Source organism: Bombus pascuorum, chromosome 9 (assembly GCF_905332965.1).
Source record: "Bombus pascuorum chromosome 9, iyBomPasc1.1, whole genome shotgun sequence".
Lineage (NCBI taxonomy): Eukaryota > Metazoa > Arthropoda > Insecta > Hymenoptera > Apidae > Bombus > Bombus pascuorum.
Window position 1 is genome coordinate 5404553 of NC_083496.1, and position 22962 is coordinate 5427514.

Here is a 22962-nt window from a genome sequence, read left to right on the forward strand (position 1 = left end):
TGTATCATTTTTCAAATATGATTGATTGTTACGTTTATCTTCTAATGAAATTTTCAATTCAATAAACATTTTTTTGCTATATGTACTAAATTATTTGTAAAAAGATTGTGCCTAAAATTTATTTTTTTTATACACAGAATATTGGCCATTTTACATACAAATAAATAATAGGAAATGTACAGCGTTTCGAAGAAGGTTTCTAAGCTCGCGCTCAATTCAATAGAGCATAGCGGCCATATTGACTGTATTCTCCCAACCCAGTGCCAAGGATGTTTGTGCGTGCCTGGCACCACTGCTGTTACATCGCGGTCGTTGTCGTCAACGTCGTCGTTGTCGTTGTTATTCTTATTACCGTCGTCAACGTTGCTCCTGTCGTTGAATAGTAATAATCATTGACGTGCAGAGATATCGAACAGTTCAGGACGCGGTGATAACATTTTGATAGAATTGACACTTTCTGTTCGCGAGATGTCAAATCAAATATGTCTAAAATGGAACAGTTTTTTAAACAACATAGCAACGAGTTTCGAAAGTCTCTGGGAAGAGGAAGGTTTAGTAGATGTGACATTGGCAAGTGATGGACAGTGTCTTACTGCTCACAAAGTGATTCTCTCAGCAAGTAGTCCATTCTTTAAAAAAGTTTTCCAGGTTAGTTTTCTATATTCTTTACTTCACATTTATGATTTCGTTAACGTTTTGGCAGTCGTTTTATCGTCGAGTAAAATTCTTTGTTAATCTATTTAATCAGTAAGATATAACGAAAAAATTCTTTAAACGATAATGCACAGCGTTTGAGGTTATCGTATCTTGAACAATACGAATTTTATCTCGAACTTGTCTTGGTTAACTGTCACATGAATTCTACCAATGATCGTGTTATAGTTTAATAATAATAAAGTATAGTTTTAATAAAATTATAGTTTAATAAATATTACTTTTTTCATCTTTTTTGCATTACAGACAAACCCTTGTCAACATCCAGTCATAATACTTCAAGATGTGCACTTTAGCGAACTAGAAGCCTTACTTATATTTATATATAAAGGAGAAGTAAATATCGAGCAAAAGAATTTGCCAGCGCTTTTAAAAGCTGCAGAGACACTGCAAATTCGTGGTCTTTCGGGAGGGGATATATTTGCTAAGGAATCTTATAAAAGATTAGTGGAATTGGAACAAGCGGTGGAAGAAGGAGCAGCTACAGCCAAGGAAGAAACTCCAAAAAAGAAACAAAAATTAAACAAACATCAGAATTCTATATTAGAATCAGCACTGACACCTAAAGCGTCGCAAGTAGAGAGCACGGATGAATCTACTACCAGTGAACAGAGTGGCAAAGAGGGAGATTATTTATTGCAGAAAAGTATGCAAAATCCAATATATCATCGTTTAGAAATGAAGGTTAGTTGTATATTATATTAATAATATTTTTTAAGCAGTGGTGATTAATCGAATATATGAAATAAAGTTGAATGGATTGTATTTCAGATAGAACCATTAGAAACTGTGCTAGAAGATTCTCAAAAACAATCTGCAACGGACAAGGATCCAACAGAAAGGTTAGACACAGGGCAACTTGCTGGGAGTCAAGGTTAGTAGTATACATAGGTGAAATTACGATATCGCTTTATAGACAATAGTAGAAGACATAATCATATGCATGTTATTTTAAGAATATATTATATTTATCTTGCACAATTTGTGTATATTTTGATATTATATATGTCTATGTATTTTATAATTGCATTCAATCTCATATTTCATGGTAAACTGTATGATATGTGTACAAATTTTATAAATTAGAGAAGAATAGGGCAATGTATACATTTCAATGCGTACGTGTTGGTAAAAATCAGTTCATAAATCGATTCATTATGGTTAATATTGGAAAATGTATGTTAGGCTGTATGATAGAATTTATAATTTGTTTGATAAAAATTTCATATTGTGTATGTTCGAGTATCTCATTCAAATTAGGTGCATACTCGTTTTCGATGCTTTTTCAAATCGTTGAGTTAGCTTTGATCGTCACTTCTGCTTTATTATCCACATTGGTGTGACACGTATTTCTTTCATTTCTTTTTATTTCGTTCGATGTTACAAGCAAACTCACAGTGGAAATGGGAACGTGTGTAGATAGTAAATAAATACATATATGCGTAAATAAAAATTGTACGATCGGAGAAACTAGAGGTCAAGGCGTAGATAACGTCAAGTTATCTAGTTCAACAGGTGACTAAACGAAAGAAAGGAGAAAGAAATAATTGAATGGTCTCGTTTATTAGTATATTTACGTAGTTTATTACGAAAAGTCCTGGCTTCTAGTACTCAAAAACGTCATCTAGATCTTGTTCTACGTTTACGCGTAAAACTATCTGTGCATGCGTGACGGAGAAGACAAATGGAATGATACGCGATCGATCGTTTAACGCGACATTAACGAACCTGGTCGAATTTGCTTGATTGTTCGGTACGCTGCAATTCACGCGTCAGGGGGATCCGTGTCTAAAGCAGGCTGTGCTCTGATGTGTGTGGCAGGGTCTGGGAACAGCCCTGCTGAAGACATTTCCGGTTTATCTGGGTTATCCGGCCTAACTGGATTCTCGGACGTGAAGCCACTGCTATACGCGTATCAGCAACTACCTTACGCCGATCTTCTGCCGAGTCCGGAGATAATCTCAACGTGGGCATCCTCTCGACCGATGGATCATTTGGCCTGTGACCTTATGAAGATCCTTTTTACCCCGGAGGAGAGGATTCTCTGTAACGTAAACGGCAAGATGGGAAAACAGCAGTTCGATAGTAACAAAATACATTTGATAAGAGAAGTTTTGCTGCACTTTAGTGGTATTGCACCTAATAGCGTGGAATGGGAGGAAACTTGGAAAAATTGCGTAACTAAAATCGATACTAGCAATAGGGGTTTGAAGAGGTATCTATTCCAAAGGCGTTCGGTTTACACTCAATGACTAGGGCGTTTCAGGTCAGGGGTAAAACGGAAACGTTTTCACTGGCTAGAATGAAGTGTTTCTTTCACTGATTCGTCGTTTCGATTGTCTAAGATCATCTAGGATCATCTTAGATCGCCTCGAACGTTTCCATATCCTTTCTTTTTAAAGAAGGATGCGAGTAGGTGGAGCGAGCAAAATTGACACGAAAAAGTAGAATGTGTTCAAAGAAAGAGTAGAGGAACGGGAAGCATTCTAGGCATGGTCCAACTATTTATATATATGCTTCACGTTTGTTTTCACGGGGCGAATGATCGAGTAATTTTAAATTAATTCTATTTTTTACCATTGTCTTTCGTTCTGATAACGATCACGCAACGCGTGCTCCGCAGACTTGTTTCACGGCTGAGGAAGTCGATCGTTCCATTTTTTGATTCTCTTTTTCTTTGTACTTTGTATCTAGTACGTTGTGCAACGCAACATTCCTTCCAATTCTCCATTTACAATGTTCACGCAGATGTGCACTCTCGCCGTAGACGATCTACATAACACGATATTAATAGTAATCGCGTCGTGTCGTAAGGACCCCGCAGAGTTTTTTACGCTCAAAGACGCGACAACTAAGATCACATTTGTTACTGTACGCGCATAGATGGATACATAGGTGAAGGTGCTTACGTTTACCTTCGTACACACTATATACGCGTGCGTGCATAATTGCGCTTCGCATTATCAACGACTTTAAAAAAGACGAATACGTCGAAACTATTACGATGGAAGTAGTAATATAAGATATGCTTTTACGATGTTTAAGGCGTTTAATATGCCGTGACGAAACTTCACGCAAACGATTCGCAGCTATCGATAGCACACAATCTTATTCTATCGTTTATTTTGAATCAAACGAACACATAAATCTGGTTTTCCCATTTATTTGTTATCTTTCTGTTTTTTTCTCGTTTGATCTTGAGAAGGTACGAAATGCTTCGAGTTGACTGTTATTTAAATCTATGCGATTGTAGACGAAATACACACATACACAAAAACGACTGGTTGCAAATAAACCTATTTTACATTTTTAATTGTCTCGTCATTTCCCGATACTCCTCTTTTCCTCTGTACATACATATATTATATGTACGGACTATTAGATTTTCTACTTGGTGTCATTCCTGGATAACTTGCTCGTTTAAACGTACATTCGCAAATACTTGAAGAAGAACGAACTAATTATAAGAAGAACGAACGTTGGACAAACTATGAGTCAATTCATCGCATCCTTAATCCATTCGAAGATTATCCTTATTTCCTAAAGAAAGAGAAAAGAGAGATCCTAGATGAACCGACAAGATCCTTGTTCGAATTCCTTTCAATTGGTTCCGTTGACTGACGAAGACAGACAAATATCTCGAACTGAGTGAAGAAAATTTGAAGTCGCGGACTGGAATTACTTGCAGGATCATCGAAGCCGAATGTAACCGTAATCGCCGACGCACGAGAGACTTCCACTCCTTCGTTCGAGCCAGAAACGCGCGCGAGATTTCCCATTCACCCTGATCGAACTCCACCTTGGAATACTTATCGACACTCGGACGAACTTCACTTGCCGAATCATTTGTATTCGGAATCGATGCCCGATCAACAGGAATCTACATCAAACATTCTCGTGGAACGAGACGCAAGAGTTCTACATTCCGTATTTCCAACTTGCCCCGGAACCGCTGGCAATTCAGAATTCCCCGAAGAGACCGTCAATGGCGTCACAGCGTATCCACCATTCCCGTGTCCGTTCTGTGATAGAGCGTACACGAGTTGGGGTTTTCGTCGAAGGCATATCAAAGCCGTGCACACCATTTCGCCCTCTTTAAACTGCAAATGGTGTTTACAGGTGCGTATGTAGATAGCGACTATAATATCCGATAAGGTATGAGGTAAATGCAATGATTTTTAGGTTCTTCCTACGCATGCGGCTTGGAGACGTCACGTAATATTAGCGCATAATCTGTCTGCGAGCGACGCACATAATGGGCTCCTAATTTTAGAGGAAGCGCATATGGTTTTACAAATTGCGCGCCCCACCAGGTTAGATACTTTAGTTAACATAATTAAACAAAATTCCCAACAGAATAGCAATCCCGAGAATTCCCAGTCGGACAAAGATTGATTCGGAAGATTGGATCGTGATATATCGACATGCCCGGACCGTTTATACTCGAAATCGTTTACTCGTAGTCGAAACTTTGCTATCGACGGACGGTTTTGGAAGGATAGTTACGCTGTACAGGATTACGCGATAGAATATTGTTTAAGTTATTCTCGTTCGTAGAAAATACGTCAATGAACCAAATTTTCCACAGATGCCTAAACGTCTTTTTTATATACGTATATTTTCGTTGTATATATCGCTTTTATAGTCATTATCAATGGCCAGTATCACGCTGTCGAGCGTGAGATATTTTTATTGTTGTATCAATTAAATTTTTGTAAAAAAAATAAATAAATATTTAACGTATGATAAAGTATTTCTTCCGCTGTTCTGAGCTGCTGTATTGCGTTCGCTTTAAGGAAACGAGACACGAGCGTATGGTTTAAAAAATCAAATCGTTGTGTTCTTTTTTAATTCTTTATTTTTTAAAATCTTGGTAACATTCGTGCATCAGTCAGTTGACATTTTTATAAATACTATATATGTAGTTCGTAAAAGTGACAGGAGTTTCGTGCTATGCAATAGAACCGGTCGTGCAGGGTCGTGCACTTTGTTGATAATAATTCGATTCTTTCGCGAATGAGTATCATTGCGTGCAATGAAGCGTATGAAAGCGAATTTAAACATAAACCCTTAAGTACCTTTGGCATGCTGTTCATTGTATGATATTCTCGTACATTGTTGTAACTTTTTTTGAAAATGATATCCTGTTATTATTACTATTATTTCTTTCGTTTTGTAATAATGCAAACACCCATTAACGGTTGAACAAGAGTGTGTGTTTGCGTGTGTGTGTGTGTGTGTATTTGTCCGAGGCCAATAAAAAAATAAAAGGTCATATATCGCACATTGGTAAGGAGCATTGCTAACTGTTGGAGAAGACAGGCAGATAGAAAAACGAACCATTCGATGAAAACTATCGTACATTGGAGAAAAGTGGCGATGGTCGCTCGAGGCGCGAATGAAAGTTACAAAAGAAGTTTATCGTCGAATCGTTGCGGTAACTTGTTTCCATTTAAAAGACAAAAGAAGGAAAGTATTAAAAAAATATACGTATGTACATATTTGTGGATAAAAAAATTTCTCTCCGAGTCAGCAACGTTAGTGGATTGGGTATCGTTCTTTCAAATCATACGAGTCGTGCATTTGTTTCCATCGGGACAGCTACAGGTACCTTGCAGGCTTCTCTTTTTTTCTCGCGGTATTAGCAATTCCAACTAGTCCAGTTTTTACCGTGGTTCGATACATAAGGAGTTTTCGTCGTTGGCTCGAATTTTACAATTCGGCCACGTAACCTTCGATAACGATTCCCGGTGCAATTTCTTCGGTGACACTTTCCGAGACCACGTTGCTTCGACCCCCGGTACCCGTCCGATCTTCTCCCCAGGCTCCCTCCTTCGCATATTTTTCAGACATTCTGACCATTTCGTTGGGACTCCATTCGGGAGAATCTCTGCGACTACCTCCGCTTCTGTATACAACGTGTGACTCGTTTTCGCGATTCCCACGATATCCTGAACCTGGCAGTGGTGACGGAGAATGAGAGTAGCTGTCGTAAACGGGTGTACGCTTCATCGACGCTCGATGATGGCTCGTTTTTCTCAACATCGCCTGTTCGGACCAACGTCGACGATTAGATGAAACACTTACGTACGCATCTGTGTAATTTTTTTCTCCTTGTCTCACCTGGAAGTTGAACGGTGGTTCATCGCTGTCTTCGTTACCGTCAGTGTTACTTTTACGGCCGATCATCTGTAGTTCTTGAATCGGATTGATGCTAAAACGAAAACGAAAAGAAATTTTCCTCAAGATCGTCTGATAACAATAGTTGGACTTAACTTAGCGTGAACGAACCGATTGGCATTGCCGCTACTCCTGTTAGTTTTATCCTCGTATTCCCAATCGTGGCTACCGGTATCTACGTTGCTTTTACTTCGAATATCCGAGCTATAATTGTCGGCGCTGCGCGTCAAGGGTGGTTGCGATTGATTGAACGGAACAGGTGGAGGCGGTGCGTGTTTTCTAGAGCGTATCGATCCGGTACTATCGTAATTCTGAAAAGAGAGATGGCCAGGAAATACGACGACGATAAATAAGTCGATAGGGAAACTTACTGAGCGAGGATTATGAGCGTTAGCAGGAGGTACAGGACTACGATTGCTCGAATGATGTTGAAATCCAGAGTTACCCATTCTGTTCTGGGACGATTCTTCGGGTGGACATCGGACCGAGATGTTCGGGTCTCTGGAAAACGGAGTGTCGATCAGACTCTGTCCCTCGGTGCCCGAATGCGCCACTCGCTGTGGCGAGTTCGTTGTTTGAACCTCGACGTCTGAAAAATGCAGAGCAATCCGATGGGGAGTGAGTTCTCTCCAAGAAAAAGAGTCGTCACTCGCCTCAGGTAATCGAGATCTTTTTCGTGTTCTTTTGTACTCTTTTTCGACGCCCAACACGAATCTCTTAAACGAAATAATCTTGCGTGACAATTGATCGCTATCGACGATTCGAAATTAGTTACTAATTATGCGATTAATCGGCTGAACTGATCGTAATTACGACTGAAAGAGAAAGGGAATTTGATGAAAACGCGCTGAGTCGGCCGAGCTACATACACAGAGTGACGCGGAATCGGAATCGTTATCGTTTGTTTGAATTTAAGGAGTAGATTACTATTCGCACCCTGTATGCGTATTCGACGAACTCGGATCGGGCAGAAAGAAAGAAGAATGATATTTGAAATGTACGAAAAAGATATGAAAAAGAGTTTCGTTTTCGCGTTGATAAAAGTGTAGAAGCGAGTATCGGTATCGATGCATCTCGCCTGAGCGAAACAAAATGTGATAGGCACCTCTGGTACGACTGTTCCTGTTGGCCCACGGCACTGTTTGTCTCCGTAATGGCGCGTCCCAGGCTTCGTGCTCATCGTCAGACGCCGATGACGACGCGGATCTGCGAGAACGTATTTCTCAGTTGACGCCACAAGTCTCCGAAGAGTTCTTAAACGACTCTTACCTCGAGATAGAGACGGCACAACGGAGAACGAAAAATAATGGCAAAACAGCGTGCGTACATAAAGTGCAACGCGGAACACGTGGGACAAAAACAAGCAAGAAACATGAAAAACGTGTTAACACATTTCAGCTCTTGCCTTTTGCGTAAATTTCTTTGCGATTGATTCTTAATAGAACGCGAACAAAACATTGAAAATTATGCGTCAGCTACATACGATGCGATTAATGGTGAATGAAGTCTAATGGTGAGGGTCGACACACAATATCGGTAGGATATGAGCGTAAAATCGACTCACCCAACACCTCCCATTCCCCTCTTCATATCGGGAAAAGGTAACTCTTGATGAAAGTTGAAAGGTAACTTGTGCACTTGGGGTGGTTTCAACTGGCCTAAATACGCGGACGTGGAAACGTTTGTATCTACTCGATCTATGGATATTTGTTCATTCGTCGTCGTGAGAGATGCTACTATCGCTTGATTGAACAGATGCACCTGTTTGTGAAAAAAATTTACAATGAAACCACTCGGAAAGCTATCCACCCTGTTCTCATATTGGAAATGGAAATCACTCACTTGTTGCGAGAACTGCACGAGGTCTTGATAGCGGGCTGCACGGTAACGTAGGAGGACTTGGAACACGCTCTTCGACCTCCACTTGCTGCTGTAGAATTTCATCATGTCCATAGTTTCCTGATCCATTTTCCCCTTCCCCAGAAGAGGTGCTGTCTCCTTCCTCACTACGTGCCCCCTGTATGCTATTTTTCATATAAGAAATCGCTTGATCATACAATTCTCGAGAAACGTCGTGAGCGAATTAATCGAATACACGAATGAAAATAGCAACTATTAGGCTCGTCAAAAATCAAATCTCTTTTCTCGCTCGCTTCTTTTTCTTCACCCGCTCCCTACCTTTTTGAATCATCAACGCTGCCTGATCTTCCGACATGTCCACCAATTCGTCCTTGTTTATAGACGCTTTCTTCACTGAAAAAATACTCGTTAAATTTCTCGACAGGGATGGAAGAAGTACGGGCCTCTCGAAAAGCGAAAAAACGCGGCGGAATGGAAAATCGGCTCGCATTCGATCTTGTTTCTCCTAACAAACAGTTTACCTACCAACTTCTTTCTTTACGCTCTTCGTGATCTTCGATGCCATGTTTTTGCGTGCCAAAAAAGCCCTCATCATGCATTGAACTTTTACTATCTTTTTTACCTGAGTCTCGTACAACCTCGAAAGGTATTCTTCGTTGTAATACTTTAGAAACACTTTGGTTTTCCCAATTATCCAGCCTTCCATTTTTAATCTGATTAGTAACAATCGACAGTTGTCTTTTGTAATTTCGACATTTTCGTCGAAATCGAAAGCCAGGAATTGGTACCTAATCCGAAAGGATTATTTTTATGTGACAAAGGTGGTGTACGAGGATATTCGAGGGATTACCTTCGAAGAAATTCTGGGAAAGATATTCTATGTGGGTAACCACGTTGCCTGGCTCTGGCAGTGTCAAGGACAGCCAACGCTCTGATCTGTTGTCTGACAACGTCTCGATAAAAACCACGAGGCGCCCCTTCGAGATCGGATCTTATGCACCTGATGAAATGGATACCACTACTTCCGCCACCTGCCGAAAGGTTCTTAAGGATTTCGAGGCTGGTGGATTTAAAGGTAGCCGCGCACGTTCTCAATTTCCGTGTCTGGGAGTATTGCCCTCGGGATGCGGTGTTATACTTCTGTTTATAAAATAATAATCGCGAGGTGATCACAATTTTTACATTTCGATTCTTTCCATTTCTTCGGTAGACCGTCGATTATAGCGTATCACTTTCTTTTACTTTTCCGCTTTTCGTTTTACATTTCTCTACATTAATTTTATTTTTACGAAATACCAGACATTGAAATTATATTAAACAATCTCACCCTTGGTTTCGACGTTTCCTGCATGAGCGCGCCCCATTTGCCTTTGCTCGTCTTCTTTTCCGCAATTTTCGGATGGTCAACGACAACGGTCAAATTCCCAGCTTTCGTCAGTTTGTTCGTGAACATTTCTTTCACCGTTTCGATGGACGATTGCCTGAACGTTTCGATTATTTCCGGAGGAAGAAAGTCGCGATTCTTCTCGGCAATCTCGCTAGCGTCGTAAAGCAATTTCCCTGTGTAATGAGCGACCGTAAATTCGTGAGAACTCACCGGTTTTATATAAACATTGCCCGATCGTTGCTGGATTTTGTTTATGATATATTGATAATCGAGCATATTTTTCGATGCATTATCGATTATACTGAATAAACCTCTATCTCTGCTCATTAATTGATCTATCGCGTCTTTGTTGTCGTAAAAGTGCAAACGTTGCATCGGTATATCTTCTTCTTCTTGTTCTTGCTATGGACCAAGATCGTTACAAAAATCTTATCCGCCTAGAAATTCGCGTAGAATTTTTCACGAAACCTTACCATTTCCCAAGCGAATATCCTTTGGTTGTAATAACACTGCATTTGTTCGTTCATGGTGTTTACCACTAACTGCTCGAGTCGGTTGGCCGCGAAGCACTCGAATCCAAACATGTCCATTATGTTAATCGCATATTTGTCACCGCTGGAAGATACGCATATATTTTAGATAATTCCATTTTCTTAATCGATTTCGTTTTGAAACTCACAATAGAGCACGAGTAACCGTAAACTTGAAATTGATAGTATTCGTTATCCAGTCGACCAATCGCTGATAGATCGTGTTAGCTAATACGTCCCTCGCTTCTTTCGCTTCCTCGCAACTGTGCCTTCTACGTACGGCACTTCCCTTTACGATTACGCAATAATTAAGCAACGCCCAATTAAATTTCTTCTCGTCTAGGTTAAGAAGTTGGGCGACTGAAATACGAAAAGTCATTTAGACATAAACTTTTACGGATAAAATATTGATATTTCATACCTCTGTTGGCCGCGTCGTTGTTGTCCATGTCAGCTTCTCCGTTGTTACCTTCGACGAAACGAATTTCTCCCAGATTTAAAATCGCTGCTAATATCTTCCAGATAGTTTCGCAATACTCTTCCATTTCTAAGATGGTCAGATTTTCCTTGAGTTCTTCGAACTTAGCCACGTTGCCGCGTGGATCGTTTCGAACTTTGAACGATCGTTTCCTCTCCGTTCCCTTCTCGCTTATTCTGAGGTATCGCATCCTTCTTCCCGGTGGTAGATGATACTGTTTCAACTTGCTTATGGCGTCGAGGCCGTCGTAAAAGTAGTACAGCACGTGAAAATTCGATTGATTCCTGTCGAGAAGATATATCTCGCGACTACCGTGACCAATCGATAAACGTACGATTAGATCTACCGCTAAAGTTGCAACGCAATCTCGAAATCTAACATACGAGTAAATTGCTAGTTTTAGTTGCACAGAATCCAGTAATGGAACAACCTAATGCGCGCTAGCCTAAATAGCAGATCACGATATTAACCTGTCGCGGGTAGAAACTCGCCACTTCTCTAACTGATATAACCAAAATATGACGCCGGAGGCTTTGCCAGAACTTCCGTATGTTGTCTCCAATTCCAGCACGCACCTGGTCGAATTAGGATTTAGAGGCGTGGCAGCGTTGCTGAAAGCGTGAATCACTTTAATAGCTCGTATTAATCTCGCCCCGATGTCTTGCAAGCTCTGGAATCAGACGTACGACGATCAGGTCGAAAAACAGCTTGTTCGATTTACGCGATTCAGCCGATAATCGCTTACCTTTCCTAGATACATGAGATGTCGAACAAGGTGCATCAGGTTGGTCGTTTTCCCCGAATTGCTCTCGCCGGCTAGTAAAATATGTTGAGCCTCTTCGTTGTGCAGCACATCTTGATAGGCGCTGTCGGCTACAGAGTATATGTGTGGCGCGTTATCCGATCGCGACTTGAATTGGTATTTTGTGTGATACTGTAATCAAGGGAAGAGTCGAAAATTAGTACGATTTCGTTTAACGGGTTAGATCGGTGCGCGATCCTTACATCGGACCCGTAAATGTCCTGTTGCTCGTTCGGATTTAAAATCAAAAGGATATCGCCAATAAAGCTGTGGTAGTAACCTTGCCGCAATCTCTCGTGTAGTTCGTCCAAAATCGTATCTTCCGTGAGCGTCTCGAGAGCGGCTAGATCTTCCATGAACATAGGTTCTAGAGGGTCTGTTTGATGAGTCTGGAGGAGAGATAGAAGAAAAGTATATCTAGTGACAATACCGCGTCACGTTTGCTCGAAACGTTACCTTCAGGAAACCCTTACGAACTATTACTTCCGGTCTTCTCATGTGTTTGCCTTTCGCACAGACGTCCGTCATTAATATCTTGATCTCTTTCGCTAGCTAGAAACATCGTTCTCGTTATCACCTTCTCTACTCGGACTCGCGCTGTTCCAGGAAAATCTTTTTACCGCCTTACCAGAAAATCGTTCGCGGATGAATCCGCTAGAAAAGGGTGTTCGGCTATTTCCGCCATGAACGGTCTGTTCTCGGGATTTTTCTCGAGACATCTGCAACGACATTGGAATAAAGCGAACGTCAGTGACGTAAAAGTGTAGTATTCGTGCGTATTTGGAGAACGTACTCGGCGATAAAGTCGTTAAAATTTTGCGACCAGTTGGACGGTCTGTATAGATTCGGCGGTGGATTTCGAACTATTTGGAACAACGCTCTGGTGGGGTGCATATCTTGAAACGGTGGCTTTCCGTCAGCCAACTCGATCGCTGTAATTCCGACCGCCCAAACATCGGCTCTGCTACCATATCCTTCGGAGTTGTTGCCTTTGCTCATAGCCACTTCAGGTGCCATCCAACTCGGCGATCCTATACACGTATATCTCTTTCCCATTTCACCTTGGAACATCTTCGATAGCCCAAAATCGACCAACTTCACTTCTCCTTCTTTGGTCAGTAAAATATTACTGCCGCGAATATCACGGTGCATCACGTTGTGCTCGTTGAGATAAACCATCGCCTGAGAAACAGGGTGACTCTTTAAGATTTAAAGGAGGACGAGTCGACGAAGCGCGATCGAATATCTCTGGTTTGGACTTCCTTCTTCTTTCGATACTCCGCAGCGCGATTTCGTCGGCGGAGTAGACATCGGTACCTTCTCGACCTTCGCGGGCATTTATTTCGCGTGTAATTTGCCGGCATTAAACGTCAACGTGGCCTGATTTACCGCACGAGAGACCGTGGACGAATCGCTACTGGGTCCATGGAACACGTACCAACTCGAACAAGAAGGCGACGTCCGAAGAGAAGAAGAAGGGGTTGCGTGCACTTTACGAGAAAGGATGGTAAGACGAGCAAAGAGAGACAAAGAAAGAGAAGAACGAAGCACGTAGGAAATCCCGCACGTGTGCGTTATAGGTTGAAAAACGCTTCTGTAAATATGGTCGCTCCAAGCGGAAAACGCATCGATGTCCGATAATTTCGTTCGATCGGAAATCAATCGGGTCGAAGACGATACACGGACAAGAGGTAAAATATCTTCTGTCGCGTAACGTACGAGAAATTAGAGACGATCGAACGCGTAACACGGCGAACTGACGACGCCGCGACGGTAATGCGCATCGAATGCTTAGCCTTTCATGCTACTTGACAGTTTCATCGATCCTATCTTTTCTTGGCAGCGTGTATGAGAAGTCGATTGGTCGATGGGTTCGTAAGCGTAGCACCAGCATATAGAGAAATAGCATCCAAGGTAGGAAGTATTCGCGCGCGAATTCGTTGAGGTTTGAGGAATCAGGTTCATGAAGTTCTCACGGCGAAGATAATTAGCAGAACCCATCGATTTTACGCGGTCCCGATGTTTTTGCAGGGATACCGAGCCGCGAACCATGTCACGAGCACGTCTCGGGTATACCGAACGGAAAGGAAACGACGCACGATTCGAAACGGAAACGCGCGTTTTACCCTCGGCGCCGATCAGGTTGCAGCGTTTGACGCGTAAATGACACCTGTTCATTCCGGTGTCCAGCATTTTTTTTTTTTTTTTCTAAATGGTGTTCGTTCGATTTCCGTAGTTGTTTCGCGGGTCGCGACGCCCGGAGAGGATACCGAGTCGGAGAAACGTCTCGTACGATATTAAGGTAAATTATATTCCAGAAGGAAAGAGAACGGAATTATGGAACATTATCCCATTGTGACCGAGCGAATCCTTTCCCTAGTAAAATTATAGACCTCGAGGCGGGAAACGTTCGCAATTCGCTCGTGTCGCGATTCTCGGTTATTCCTTGGTTGATCCTTTTCGTTCTTACGTTTCTGCCGCGAGTGTAAGGTCCTATGCATCCTTAGCCGCGCGCGAGATCACCAACTCTGTCCTTGACTATAACGCGCGCGCGCGAGCCTTCTCCTGGGACAGAGAAACGCGAGTACCGGCGTCAGAGGAGAATGGGACGGAAGTCTTTGCGCTCTTGATCTCCGCTGGATGCAACCGGAGAGATCGCTGTGCGAACAGCGCGGAGAAGGGCGAACGAGCGGGCAGCCTTTCATTTGCGAGCAGGTTAATTAGCGAGCTATCTCGCCTGTCTTATTTGTAATTTATACGCCGTAGAATGCGGTCCATTGACGCGCGTCTTTCGCGATCTTTCTCGTGCTCCCTGGTTTTGCGCGTACGTAAAAGCGAATACGTACTCGGTGAATGCCGTCGCGAGTTACCCCGTCGCGCGAGACCAGCTCCTTTCGTCGACGCCACGCAAGACATTCGGATCGCGTTACGGAACCAACTACCTCGTTCCCTCTTCCTTTGTCCGCTTTCCGACATCATTTTTATTCTTTCTTCTCCTTCTCCTCTTCCTTTTCTTTACCTTCTTCCATTCGACTTGAGCAACATTAAAAATGATTCTTCTACTTGCGACGCCTATGCCTGCCTGGTCGCAATGACACTGGGTATACTTGATATATGCCAAAGGATACTACTACAGTTGAATCGTAATACGTAACGACTTTCGGGTAACCTGCTTTGAGTATCCTGCTCTCCGTTGCTTTCGGTTTCGTACCATTACGAAAATGCTGTTCGTTCCAAATTAAAGCGACGGATGAAAAGCCCGCAGGGATTATCGCGAAATAATATCTAATACGAAGAAATTGCAGTATTTCCAGCGCTTCGTCAAGCTTCATCAGCTTTATCAGCTCTATCGGCTCTCTCAGCTTTGCGAAATTTACCTGGATCACCTCCTTCAAGATAAAGGCTATGTGTTCTTCGCGCATTTTCTTGTCCATAGCTAGAAGACCGTGCACGAGATCCATCACAGTGCCACCCTCGCAGAGCTACAAATCGTACAAAGAATATTAAACAGACAATAGAAGGTAAAACTCGTGGACTATAGGAGGATGCTGTTTGCGTATATTAAGATACATAAGAGAGAGCCACACTCTGATGTGCCGATTCTTAAAATTATATCGTAATCACGGCTTAAGAAAGCAATCTTCGATTTGAGTCGCCACTTCGTACGTCGCGTTGATAGCTTGGCTTTAGCCGCGAAATTGAGGAAGCAATTTAAATCGAAAGAGTATTCGAGGAGAAGCTTAATTTTCCTAGTGATTTCGCGTAATTGCCTGCGATCTCGATATCTAAGATTCGACGTTAACGGTTCCTGTTTCTATTTTTAACGCGAGATTAGCGCAGTTTCATTAGGGATCTGAAATCAAGAATTTTATTCGCATTCTGGCAAATTCGTCATCATTCGGTTTCGTGTCTGTGAATCTGGATTGGGAAGCTCTTAGTCGTACAGTACGAGCTTTAAGCGGACTGAACAAGCACGCGATGCATTCTTTCGGGCGAAAGCGCATCGAGCGCTGCACGAAAACTTGGTCTACTGGCAACCGTAAAACCTGCCTGTGATACGATATGAAATACCATCGGCGATAAATCTTAGCTACATTGTCGTTGCGTGTCGTTCCTCTTTTCCAGCTTGTTCCTTGCCTGCCGCTCTCCCGGTCTGGTCTTGCCTTCGCGAACGTTTACCGGGCTTTTTACCGGGATCGATTGACTTGCAAAACCGTCGTTATTTTCTTTGTTGCCCGTGCCAAGCCACCTATTGTACACCTGTTTCTTTACCCGTGTTCTCCATCTTCGGCCGTACGCTATCTCGTGACTGTATAATCCTCGATAACGAGCAACTTATCGTTCTATCGTGAAATTCGTTTTCAAATAGAAAGACATTGGTAAATTTTAAATTATAAAACGCAGCGATATCGTGTCGAATGCTGGCGCGTCAAAGGAAGAAAAACGGAACGTCGTTGATATTTAGAGAGCAGCAGAAAGGTTGAACGTGCACGCGTATACGTTAAATCGAATATCGACGTTTTGCTTGAGATAAGTAATAATATTTCGGGCGCACCGAGGAGGTCCACCCGTAAATTAGGGCCGCGACGTGCCAGGGCTCACCTGCGTACACGAACGAGTTTAATGATTGTTTAATGGCCGCGCGTGTCGTAAATTATCCGTGTATTCGACCGTCTCAAATGCTTGAAATTGCCTCCGGGTCCTGGCATGGGTACGTACAGCAACTCTTCCATCGCCGTTGCCATCCGTCTTTTTTCTTTATTTCTTTCCTTCTTTCTCCTCACCCACCCCTTCGGCCTCGTCCACCCGAACCCCACCCTCGCTCCTCTCATGCCGTGTCTGTTCGCGGTCTCCAAACTTTTCTTTTTTTCTCCGAAGAATTACGATGTTAGAGGAGTGGCGTTACGGGGTATATCTTGGGATCGATGTTCAAACGCGATATAAACATTTCAGGCAAATAACACTTACGTCGTATGCGATAATGCCGTAACTTCGAGACGAACCCTCGGGCAAACCTTACCTCCATGACGAACCATATTTGATCGTACTCCGTCTTCTTGCCAGATCTTCTCCGATAAATCCCATAAAAGTCTGGCAGATTAGGATGAGACGCAAAGTCACGAAGAATCTTGTATTCCTCGATGATCAGGGATTGTGACTCAGGAGTGAGTTTCTGCACCTTCACGGCGACTCTCTTGTTTCCTGTAAGAATACGACGCGTGCCGAAGTAAACGTATCGCGAAACTGACAGTTGTAAAAACCGATTGCCGAAACTGTACCGGCTTGTTGATCGATCGCTTCGTAAACATCGCCGCACACGCCAGAACCTATGCACTCTCTGAGCAGATAACGTTTTCCGGGATCCTGTATGCTATCGAAACGCTGCAGGGTGTTTCTTCCTCGATCGTCGAGATCGTCTTCGTGCTCACCTCTGCCTCCCCCTCGTCTGTGCTGTTCCCTGCCGCCTCTCCTGTCGTATCCGTACTCGCTCATTTTCGGTCGTTTCTCGTCGCTGTCTGAAACATCGGAAAAACAAAACGATTGCTCGTTCGATATTGTGTTAAACGCGAGATGAAAACAGAAGGAGAAAAAGTTGTGGCTTTGAGCGGTGGAACGAACGATTGCGCGATCGAAACGTATCAAGAAGAATCGGAAATGATTCTATCGTGGATGGCAAACAAGAGGAAAAAGAACGGAAGAAATAAAATTTAAACGGTTCCGATCGAGTTGCATAGAGGAAAAACCTCTGCTCGGTGCATTCCATGGAAACCGCACGACAAAAAGTTCATTAATTTTGTTCTCGTTTCCAGGATAGAGTGCTCGCGTCGATGCAGCGGCATAGGAAGAGATCGTCGCGTACCTCTTCACACTCACGGGAAAGCGGGACCGGTGCCTCTTTCCATCTGTTCGAACGACGAGATGGTCGAGAATGACTCTTCGAAGAGAACGCTCTACGGATTTTTTACGAGAGGCCAGGTTCGGCCGGTCGAGGGTTTCATGGCGCATCGGCACAAAGGTGAGTGCTAATTATATTCTTTCTCGAGTGCCGCGTGAACGAGTGGTAATCGCTAATTAGTAGCTTGCTTCCTGAATGCTTCTACGAGGGAAGGCTAAAGCTGCGTCAGGAATTCGAAAGATATCGCGTTCGGTTCTGGATCGGAAATCATCGCGTTTCTCCTCCATCTCCTATCTACCGTGTAACGCCGAATATAGAACATTCTGTTTTCGAGTTCTGAATATCTTGCGATAACCAACGAGCCGTGTTACAGTTGTACCGATTCGTCGTTCGCCGGGTAAACGCGATGTAGTCGGGGCGAGCCAGTATACGGTAGAACTTGCGGGTTTTCTGTGGCTTTCACTCTTCCAGCTACGATCATAGATCGTACGACGACGTTTCACGATTTTTCAGACGCTGTCGATACTTTGACATCGTTGCTTCCCGATAACGCGGTAGAATTTTTTTATACGAAACGTCGAATTAATTGTCACACGTCAGTTAGGTCGTTTTTTTCGCCGTCCGGACCTCATCTGATACTTGTAGGGCTGCGGAAACTGCTGTACGGCAATGTACATCCCATTTATCGGATCCTACGGATTGCGTAAGGGTTACGGTTGGCTCGCTTAGTTGCCTTACCAAAGACACGATCGATGCGGTTCTACTTTGGTCGACTCCATGGACCTTTGCTTTTCTCTATGTATAGCCATTATTGCGTGTGGGCAGTTGATAAGCTTCGTTGGCACGAAACTGCCAGCTGGAATCTCTTCGTTATTGGATCATTAGTCCAAGTTACGTAATTCCCTCGTCGAATTCATTAGCGGAGTCGCCAAGGTAATAAGTCGCGTTTGGCGACAGCTTGCCTTTGGTGAATGCAGGTTACTCATTCTGTACTAATGCGTTTAAGTTTCCGCGATTTGTTCGGTCGGAGGCGTGGGCTTTCTCTCGGTCCGACCAGCGACGACGATTCCGCGAAATCGAATCTCGAAGAATCTCGAGACGCTGATCCGCGAGAAAACGCGAAGGAAAAGCGAAAATGGAAGAGAAGAGTGAGAGAATAGTAGAGGAGAGGGGAGAGAGAGAGAAAGAGAGAGAGAGTGAGGTGTGGGATAGTGTGGGGGGGGGTGAGTAACGAGAGGATTCGCGTCGTTAGCCAATTCATTTATTCCCGGTGGGTCGGCGCTCGTCCAGCATAATCCGTCGATTTGTCGGCGCGGCGTGTCTCGTGTAATGCTGCTTCTTGCCGCTTCTTGCCGCTTGTAATCGAAGAGGGAAAGGGAAAGGGAAAGGGAGAAAGGGTAAGGGAGAGAAAGAAGATGAGAGAGGTATGGAACGAGAGGGCGACGCGTCACTGACTATATGTGAACGAACGGACGTAAGAAACTCGGGTTGATCCACGATGTCCACACGATGGTTCTGTTCTGTTCTGCTCGTATGCGATACGACGCTGCTCCTTCGCTTCCTCTCAGTTTTCTCAGTGGTCTCTCGCGAACGAGCGCCGCGCACCTTCGCTCCTTCCCCTTCTGCTTCTTCCTTTTCCTCGTTGTTGGTCGTCGAGCGGTGCAGGTTTATCGGTACGACAGGGCGTTAAATTATTGATGCCCGACTGCGCGTCGCGAGAAGACGAACGAGAAGAAAGGAAGAAGGGTAGCGAGGTAAGGACGGGTCCTGTGATTTCAGAAAAAGCTTTCCGTGCCACTCGGTCCATCGGTTCTTTCTCTTCGTCTTCGTTCTCGCGCTGGTCCGCGAGTCACGTCCTCTCTCTTTTCTTCTTCCGAGGCGAACCTGTGTAGGGCTCGCGCTCTTTAAAAGGGAACGAGCGTGGGGGCGACGAAACGATCGTTGTGGGAAAGTTTCGCGGACCTGCACGATTCTCCGATCGAATCGAAAATCGGCCGTTCTCGATCGACGACCATCTCCTTCGCCCGTCATCTCGGTCTCCTCGGTCAACTCGATCGCTTTCGTTACCTTCGTCGCTTCTATCGTCGGCCGACCTATTTCTTCTACTCCCGCGCCCATCTCCCTTCGCCGCCGATAAGACTAAGCGAAGCGAAACGAAAGTTGGGCGGGTTCGAAGTTTCGAACGCAAACTCCCCGAAAAGAACCGTGTGGGAAAGTCGATATCCGTTGGCCGAGGAAGGTCTCCTGCTATAGCGCCGGAATGTTAGCACCGCGAATCCATGGGAAGAAGCAGCAACGCCAGTAGTGGCGGTGGAAGAAGAAGAAGAAGAGGAAGAAAAAGAGGCGTAGAAGCCGAAAACGATCGGCAGCCGACCGGTTCGGACCGGTTGAAAAGGGTTCGACACTCCTTTCGCCGGAAAGTACGGTAAACTGGTGACAAGTGGCTTGTTCTCTCACTTTTCTGTTTCTCCGCAGAATCATCGTACCTTTAAACACGACGCGTCTCACCTCGTTAATCGGAAAAACTAGTAAACGCAAATCGTCGTTCTCTTGATTCGGCGATCGATTCCCGTTTCATCGGCTATCACGCCGCCTCTCGTTCTTTGCGGAAAAACTGGTGTACCGACGTCGTCGCGTATCGGTACGCGCGACGATATCGAAGCTCGCCGATCGACGAGGCAGACGGATCGTCGAGGTACGCGGATCTCGGTGGCAGACGAGACGCGGTGTTTTCCCCATGAGGCACGAGTCTTCCGCTTCTTGCACTCCGTTCTCTCCTTGTTTCCCTCTGCTTCCCACTGCTTCTCTCTGCTTCCCTCTCTTTCTCTCCGCTACCTTTTACAGATTCTCGAAGATCGATCCTTTCGGCAGATAACGCGTTCTCCTCTTTGGGATTCCGAGGCGGAGGTGTCGCTATTCTCGCGATCGAGCCAGGCTCGAAAAATCACTCGTTCGTTGTCGGTCGTACGTTATTTCCGTCAGGGGGTTAATCGATACCGAGAATCTCGCCGCTGTTCTTCTTCCTCGAAGCTCATGCAACATTTAACTTTCCGCTATATTCTCCTCGAGCTCGCGGCTCGCGCTTACGATTCCCTCGTCTCTTTCTTTCGATCTTGTCTTACCACAATGTACCTCTTGTCCTTTCTTTTTTTCATCTTCCTTCTCGTTCTCGTTAGAAATACCGATACGTCGGTCCAACTACCGCGTGTCCGTCTTCGTCATTCTTGCTCGGCCGAAGTTGGTTCGAAACGACACCTGCCTGGATTTACCTCCACGGTAGCTGCACCGCTACGAGACGAACGTTCTCCGCGGGGCTCGCAGCTCAGCTACCTTCCGTCTTCTCCCGTTCTCTTTGTATTTACGGATTTCTCTCTTTTTCTCGTGGCAAAACATCCTGAAACACATGTTCCGGCACCTTCGAGACGCGCACCGTGGAACGTAAAGCACATCGCATATACACCTTCTTTCCTCTTTCCACTATTCCTCTCCTTTTCTTCCTCTTCTTCTTCTTCTTCCTCCTCTTCTTCCTTCTCATGGACGTGCTTCTTCCAGTCTTTTCTCTTTTCTACCCTTCCTTTCCTTTTCACCAACTCTGTCTGTCTGTCTCTCTCTCTCTCTCTGTTCCGACCTTCGAGCGAAACTTGTTAATTGCGGCATTATTCGCGATCCGAAAACGATAACGGCGTCTCGGCAGCGAAGTTCGCGATCTCGTGTCATCTCGAGGTCGTTGGCGATAATACGACTCCTTCTGATTTCGATCGGACTCGGAATAAGTGCACGTAATCGGAATATATGATGAAACTTCACTCGTTCGTCGAACGATCGCTTTTCGAATCGAGATCACGTTGATCCACGAGGTGATTAGACCCACGAGGCGTGGAAAGAGTCGTCGCGTAATTAAACTAACAAGCGGGAATTTTTTGGCGACCGATCGGAAGGGCGAATCTGACGAGAACGAGATCACTGGCTGGCTGTTTACGCGGCTTATTCGATCGCACGAATTTTCTCGGCGGCTCGTCGCTGATTCTTTCCACCGGATTTCGGAGAGTCGACACGCTAGAGAGGAGTTTGCCTGTGTAAAGATCTAGCAACGGACGAAACGAAGGGTTTTCACGGAAGGTGCAAAACACTTACTCGTAAGGGACAAGTAACAGGGGAGGGATGCTCTTAGCGTTGGCTCGCGATGAAACTCACCTCTAATTAAAACGTCTGGCAGGTTGTGCAGGCCCTGCGGCGTCCACCCTCGCAATGTTCGCAATGCTCGTATGCCGGAGTAAGAGCCGAGCTCTACGACGCTCGTGCAGGGTGGTAGTCACGATTGCGTCGAGGGGGTGCTACTGGGGAGGGGTGCTTGGCTTCCATGATCCAATAACGCCGACTTAATTAACTAACTGCTAACTCGCAAGCCTGTTAGCTCATTGATTTCGTATGCGAGATCGTCGTCCAGCTCCGACTCACTCTTTCTCTCTCTCTTTTTCTCCCTTGTTGCTTCCTTTCGAGGAAGTATTCATAGTTTTTTCTTTTGTTAATCAAGTGCATATTTTTTACCGTTTTTACCGATTTTACCGTTGTTTTCACATTATCCACGAGTCTCGTCGAAAGTTTCGTTCTCCCTTTCGCCAATATCAGGGAGCAATAGATCGAATAAGATAAAAAAGGGAGGAACGTCCTAGAACGATCGCTGTTTACGAAGATTCGCGTAGACAATCGTTGTTGTTTCGCACTCGGCAGTAGGAAACGTGCCGCGAATTACAAAGTGCAAGGGCACGAGAATAATTGTCAAGGTACAGGTATCTACTGGCAAAAAATGTCGCGTCGTTCTCCCGCTTCTAATCTCGTTGGTTGAATCGATGCGCCTTGAAAAAGATCTGCCGAGGGTCGCGCGATAAATTAATGCGCTTTATCGTGGCTTCTTCAGGGTCGTCCTAGCTGACGTAGTTGTCAAAGGGAGCCGCGGTTAATGCGAGTACGTGTCATGCCATGGCGCGATGCAACGCGACGTGACGCATCTCCTTGCAAGGCTCTCGCGTGGGTTTCGTCGCGAGTGCAAACCAAACGCTAATCTCGATCAAACTGTTTCTCGAGATTTCTTTTTGTTCACGTAATTATCGAGAA

At 44.5% G+C, this 22962-nt stretch overlaps 3 protein-coding genes across 11 annotated transcripts in view; 2 read left to right on the forward strand and 1 right to left on the reverse strand.

Moving 5' to 3' along the window:
* The first annotated feature begins 235 nt into the window (after positions 1 to 235).
* On the forward strand, positions 236 to 5467 carry LOC132910593 (protein tramtrack, beta isoform-like). Of its 2 annotated transcripts, XM_060966373.1 has the most exons (5): positions 236 to 648; positions 961 to 1398; positions 1486 to 1588; positions 4403 to 4833; positions 4897 to 5467. In XM_060966373.1, the coding sequence occupies exons 1-5, from the start codon at positions 469 to 471 to the stop codon at positions 5107 to 5109; spliced, it is 1365 nt and encodes a 454-aa protein (XP_060822356.1). In that variant the 5' UTR covers positions 236 to 468; the 3' UTR covers positions 5110 to 5467. The 2 variants fall into 2 exon arrangements, with proteins under 2 accessions (XP_060822356.1, XP_060822357.1); XM_060966374.1 differs by lacking the exons at positions 4403 to 4833; positions 4897 to 5467 and adding an exon at positions 2536 to 4027.
* An 82-nt stretch (positions 5468 to 5549) lies between these two features.
* On the reverse strand, positions 5550 to 22174 carry LOC132910592 (neither inactivation nor afterpotential protein C). 7 transcript variants are annotated; one of them, XM_060966367.1, is made up of 24 exons: positions 22042 to 22174; positions 17231 to 17467; positions 16972 to 17153; positions 15329 to 15433; positions 12745 to 13133; positions 12580 to 12670; positions 12408 to 12503; positions 12155 to 12340; positions 11895 to 12083; positions 11620 to 11819; positions 11093 to 11433; positions 10821 to 11031; positions 10615 to 10756; positions 10082 to 10543; positions 9605 to 9894; positions 9280 to 9542; positions 9073 to 9147; positions 8737 to 8918; positions 8459 to 8655; positions 8000 to 8100; positions 7266 to 7483; positions 7006 to 7205; positions 6838 to 6928; positions 5550 to 6762 (listed from the first exon to the last, which is right to left on the reverse strand). In XM_060966367.1, the coding sequence occupies exons 2-24, from the start codon at positions 17442 to 17444 to the stop codon at positions 6427 to 6429; spliced, it is 4761 nt and encodes a 1586-aa protein (XP_060822350.1). In that variant the 5' UTR covers positions 17445 to 17467; positions 22042 to 22174; the 3' UTR covers positions 5550 to 6426. The 7 variants fall into 7 exon arrangements, 5 of the variants coding, with proteins under 5 accessions (XP_060822350.1, XP_060822351.1, XP_060822353.1 ...); XM_060966368.1 differs by lacking the exon at positions 22042 to 22174 and adding an exon at positions 18586 to 18604; XM_060966370.1 differs by lacking the exon at positions 9073 to 9147.
* The window catches only part of LOC132910594 (protein Wnt-6-like), a 54290-nt gene continuing 49110 nt past the window's right edge, over positions 17783 to 22962 (forward strand). For both annotated transcript variants that reach the window (XM_060966376.1, XM_060966378.1), the window contains exon 1: positions 17783 to 17967. The gene's annotated coding sequence lies outside the window, so the exon portion shown is untranslated. The remainder of the gene's footprint in view (positions 17968 to 22962) is intronic.

Bases quoted from the DNA above. Each gene is read 5' to 3' on its own strand.
- LOC132910593 (XM_060966373.1), top strand. From the start codon at position 469: ATGTCAAATCAAATATGTCTAAAATGGAACAGTTTTTTAAACAACATA. The intron at 1,589-4,402 runs GTTAGTAGTATA...AATTACTTGCAG, and splicing joins GCAACTTGCTGGGAGTCAAG to GATCATCGAAGCCGAATGTA. The intron at 4,834-4,896 runs GTGCGTATGTAG...AATGATTTTTAG, and splicing joins ACTGCAAATGGTGTTTACAG to GTTCTTCCTACGCATGCGGC.
- LOC132910592 (XM_060966367.1), bottom strand. From the start codon at position 17,444: ATGAGCGAGTACGGATACGACAGGAGAGGCGGCAGGGAACAGCACAGA. The intron at 13,134-15,328 runs GTAAATTTCGCA...CCTGTTTCTCAG, and splicing joins TCTTGAAGGAGGTGATCCAG to GCGATGGTTTATCTCAACGA. The intron at 11,820-11,894 runs GTAAGCGATTAT...GTCTGATTCCAG, and splicing joins ATCTCATGTATCTAGGAAAG to AGCTTGCAAGACATCGGGGC.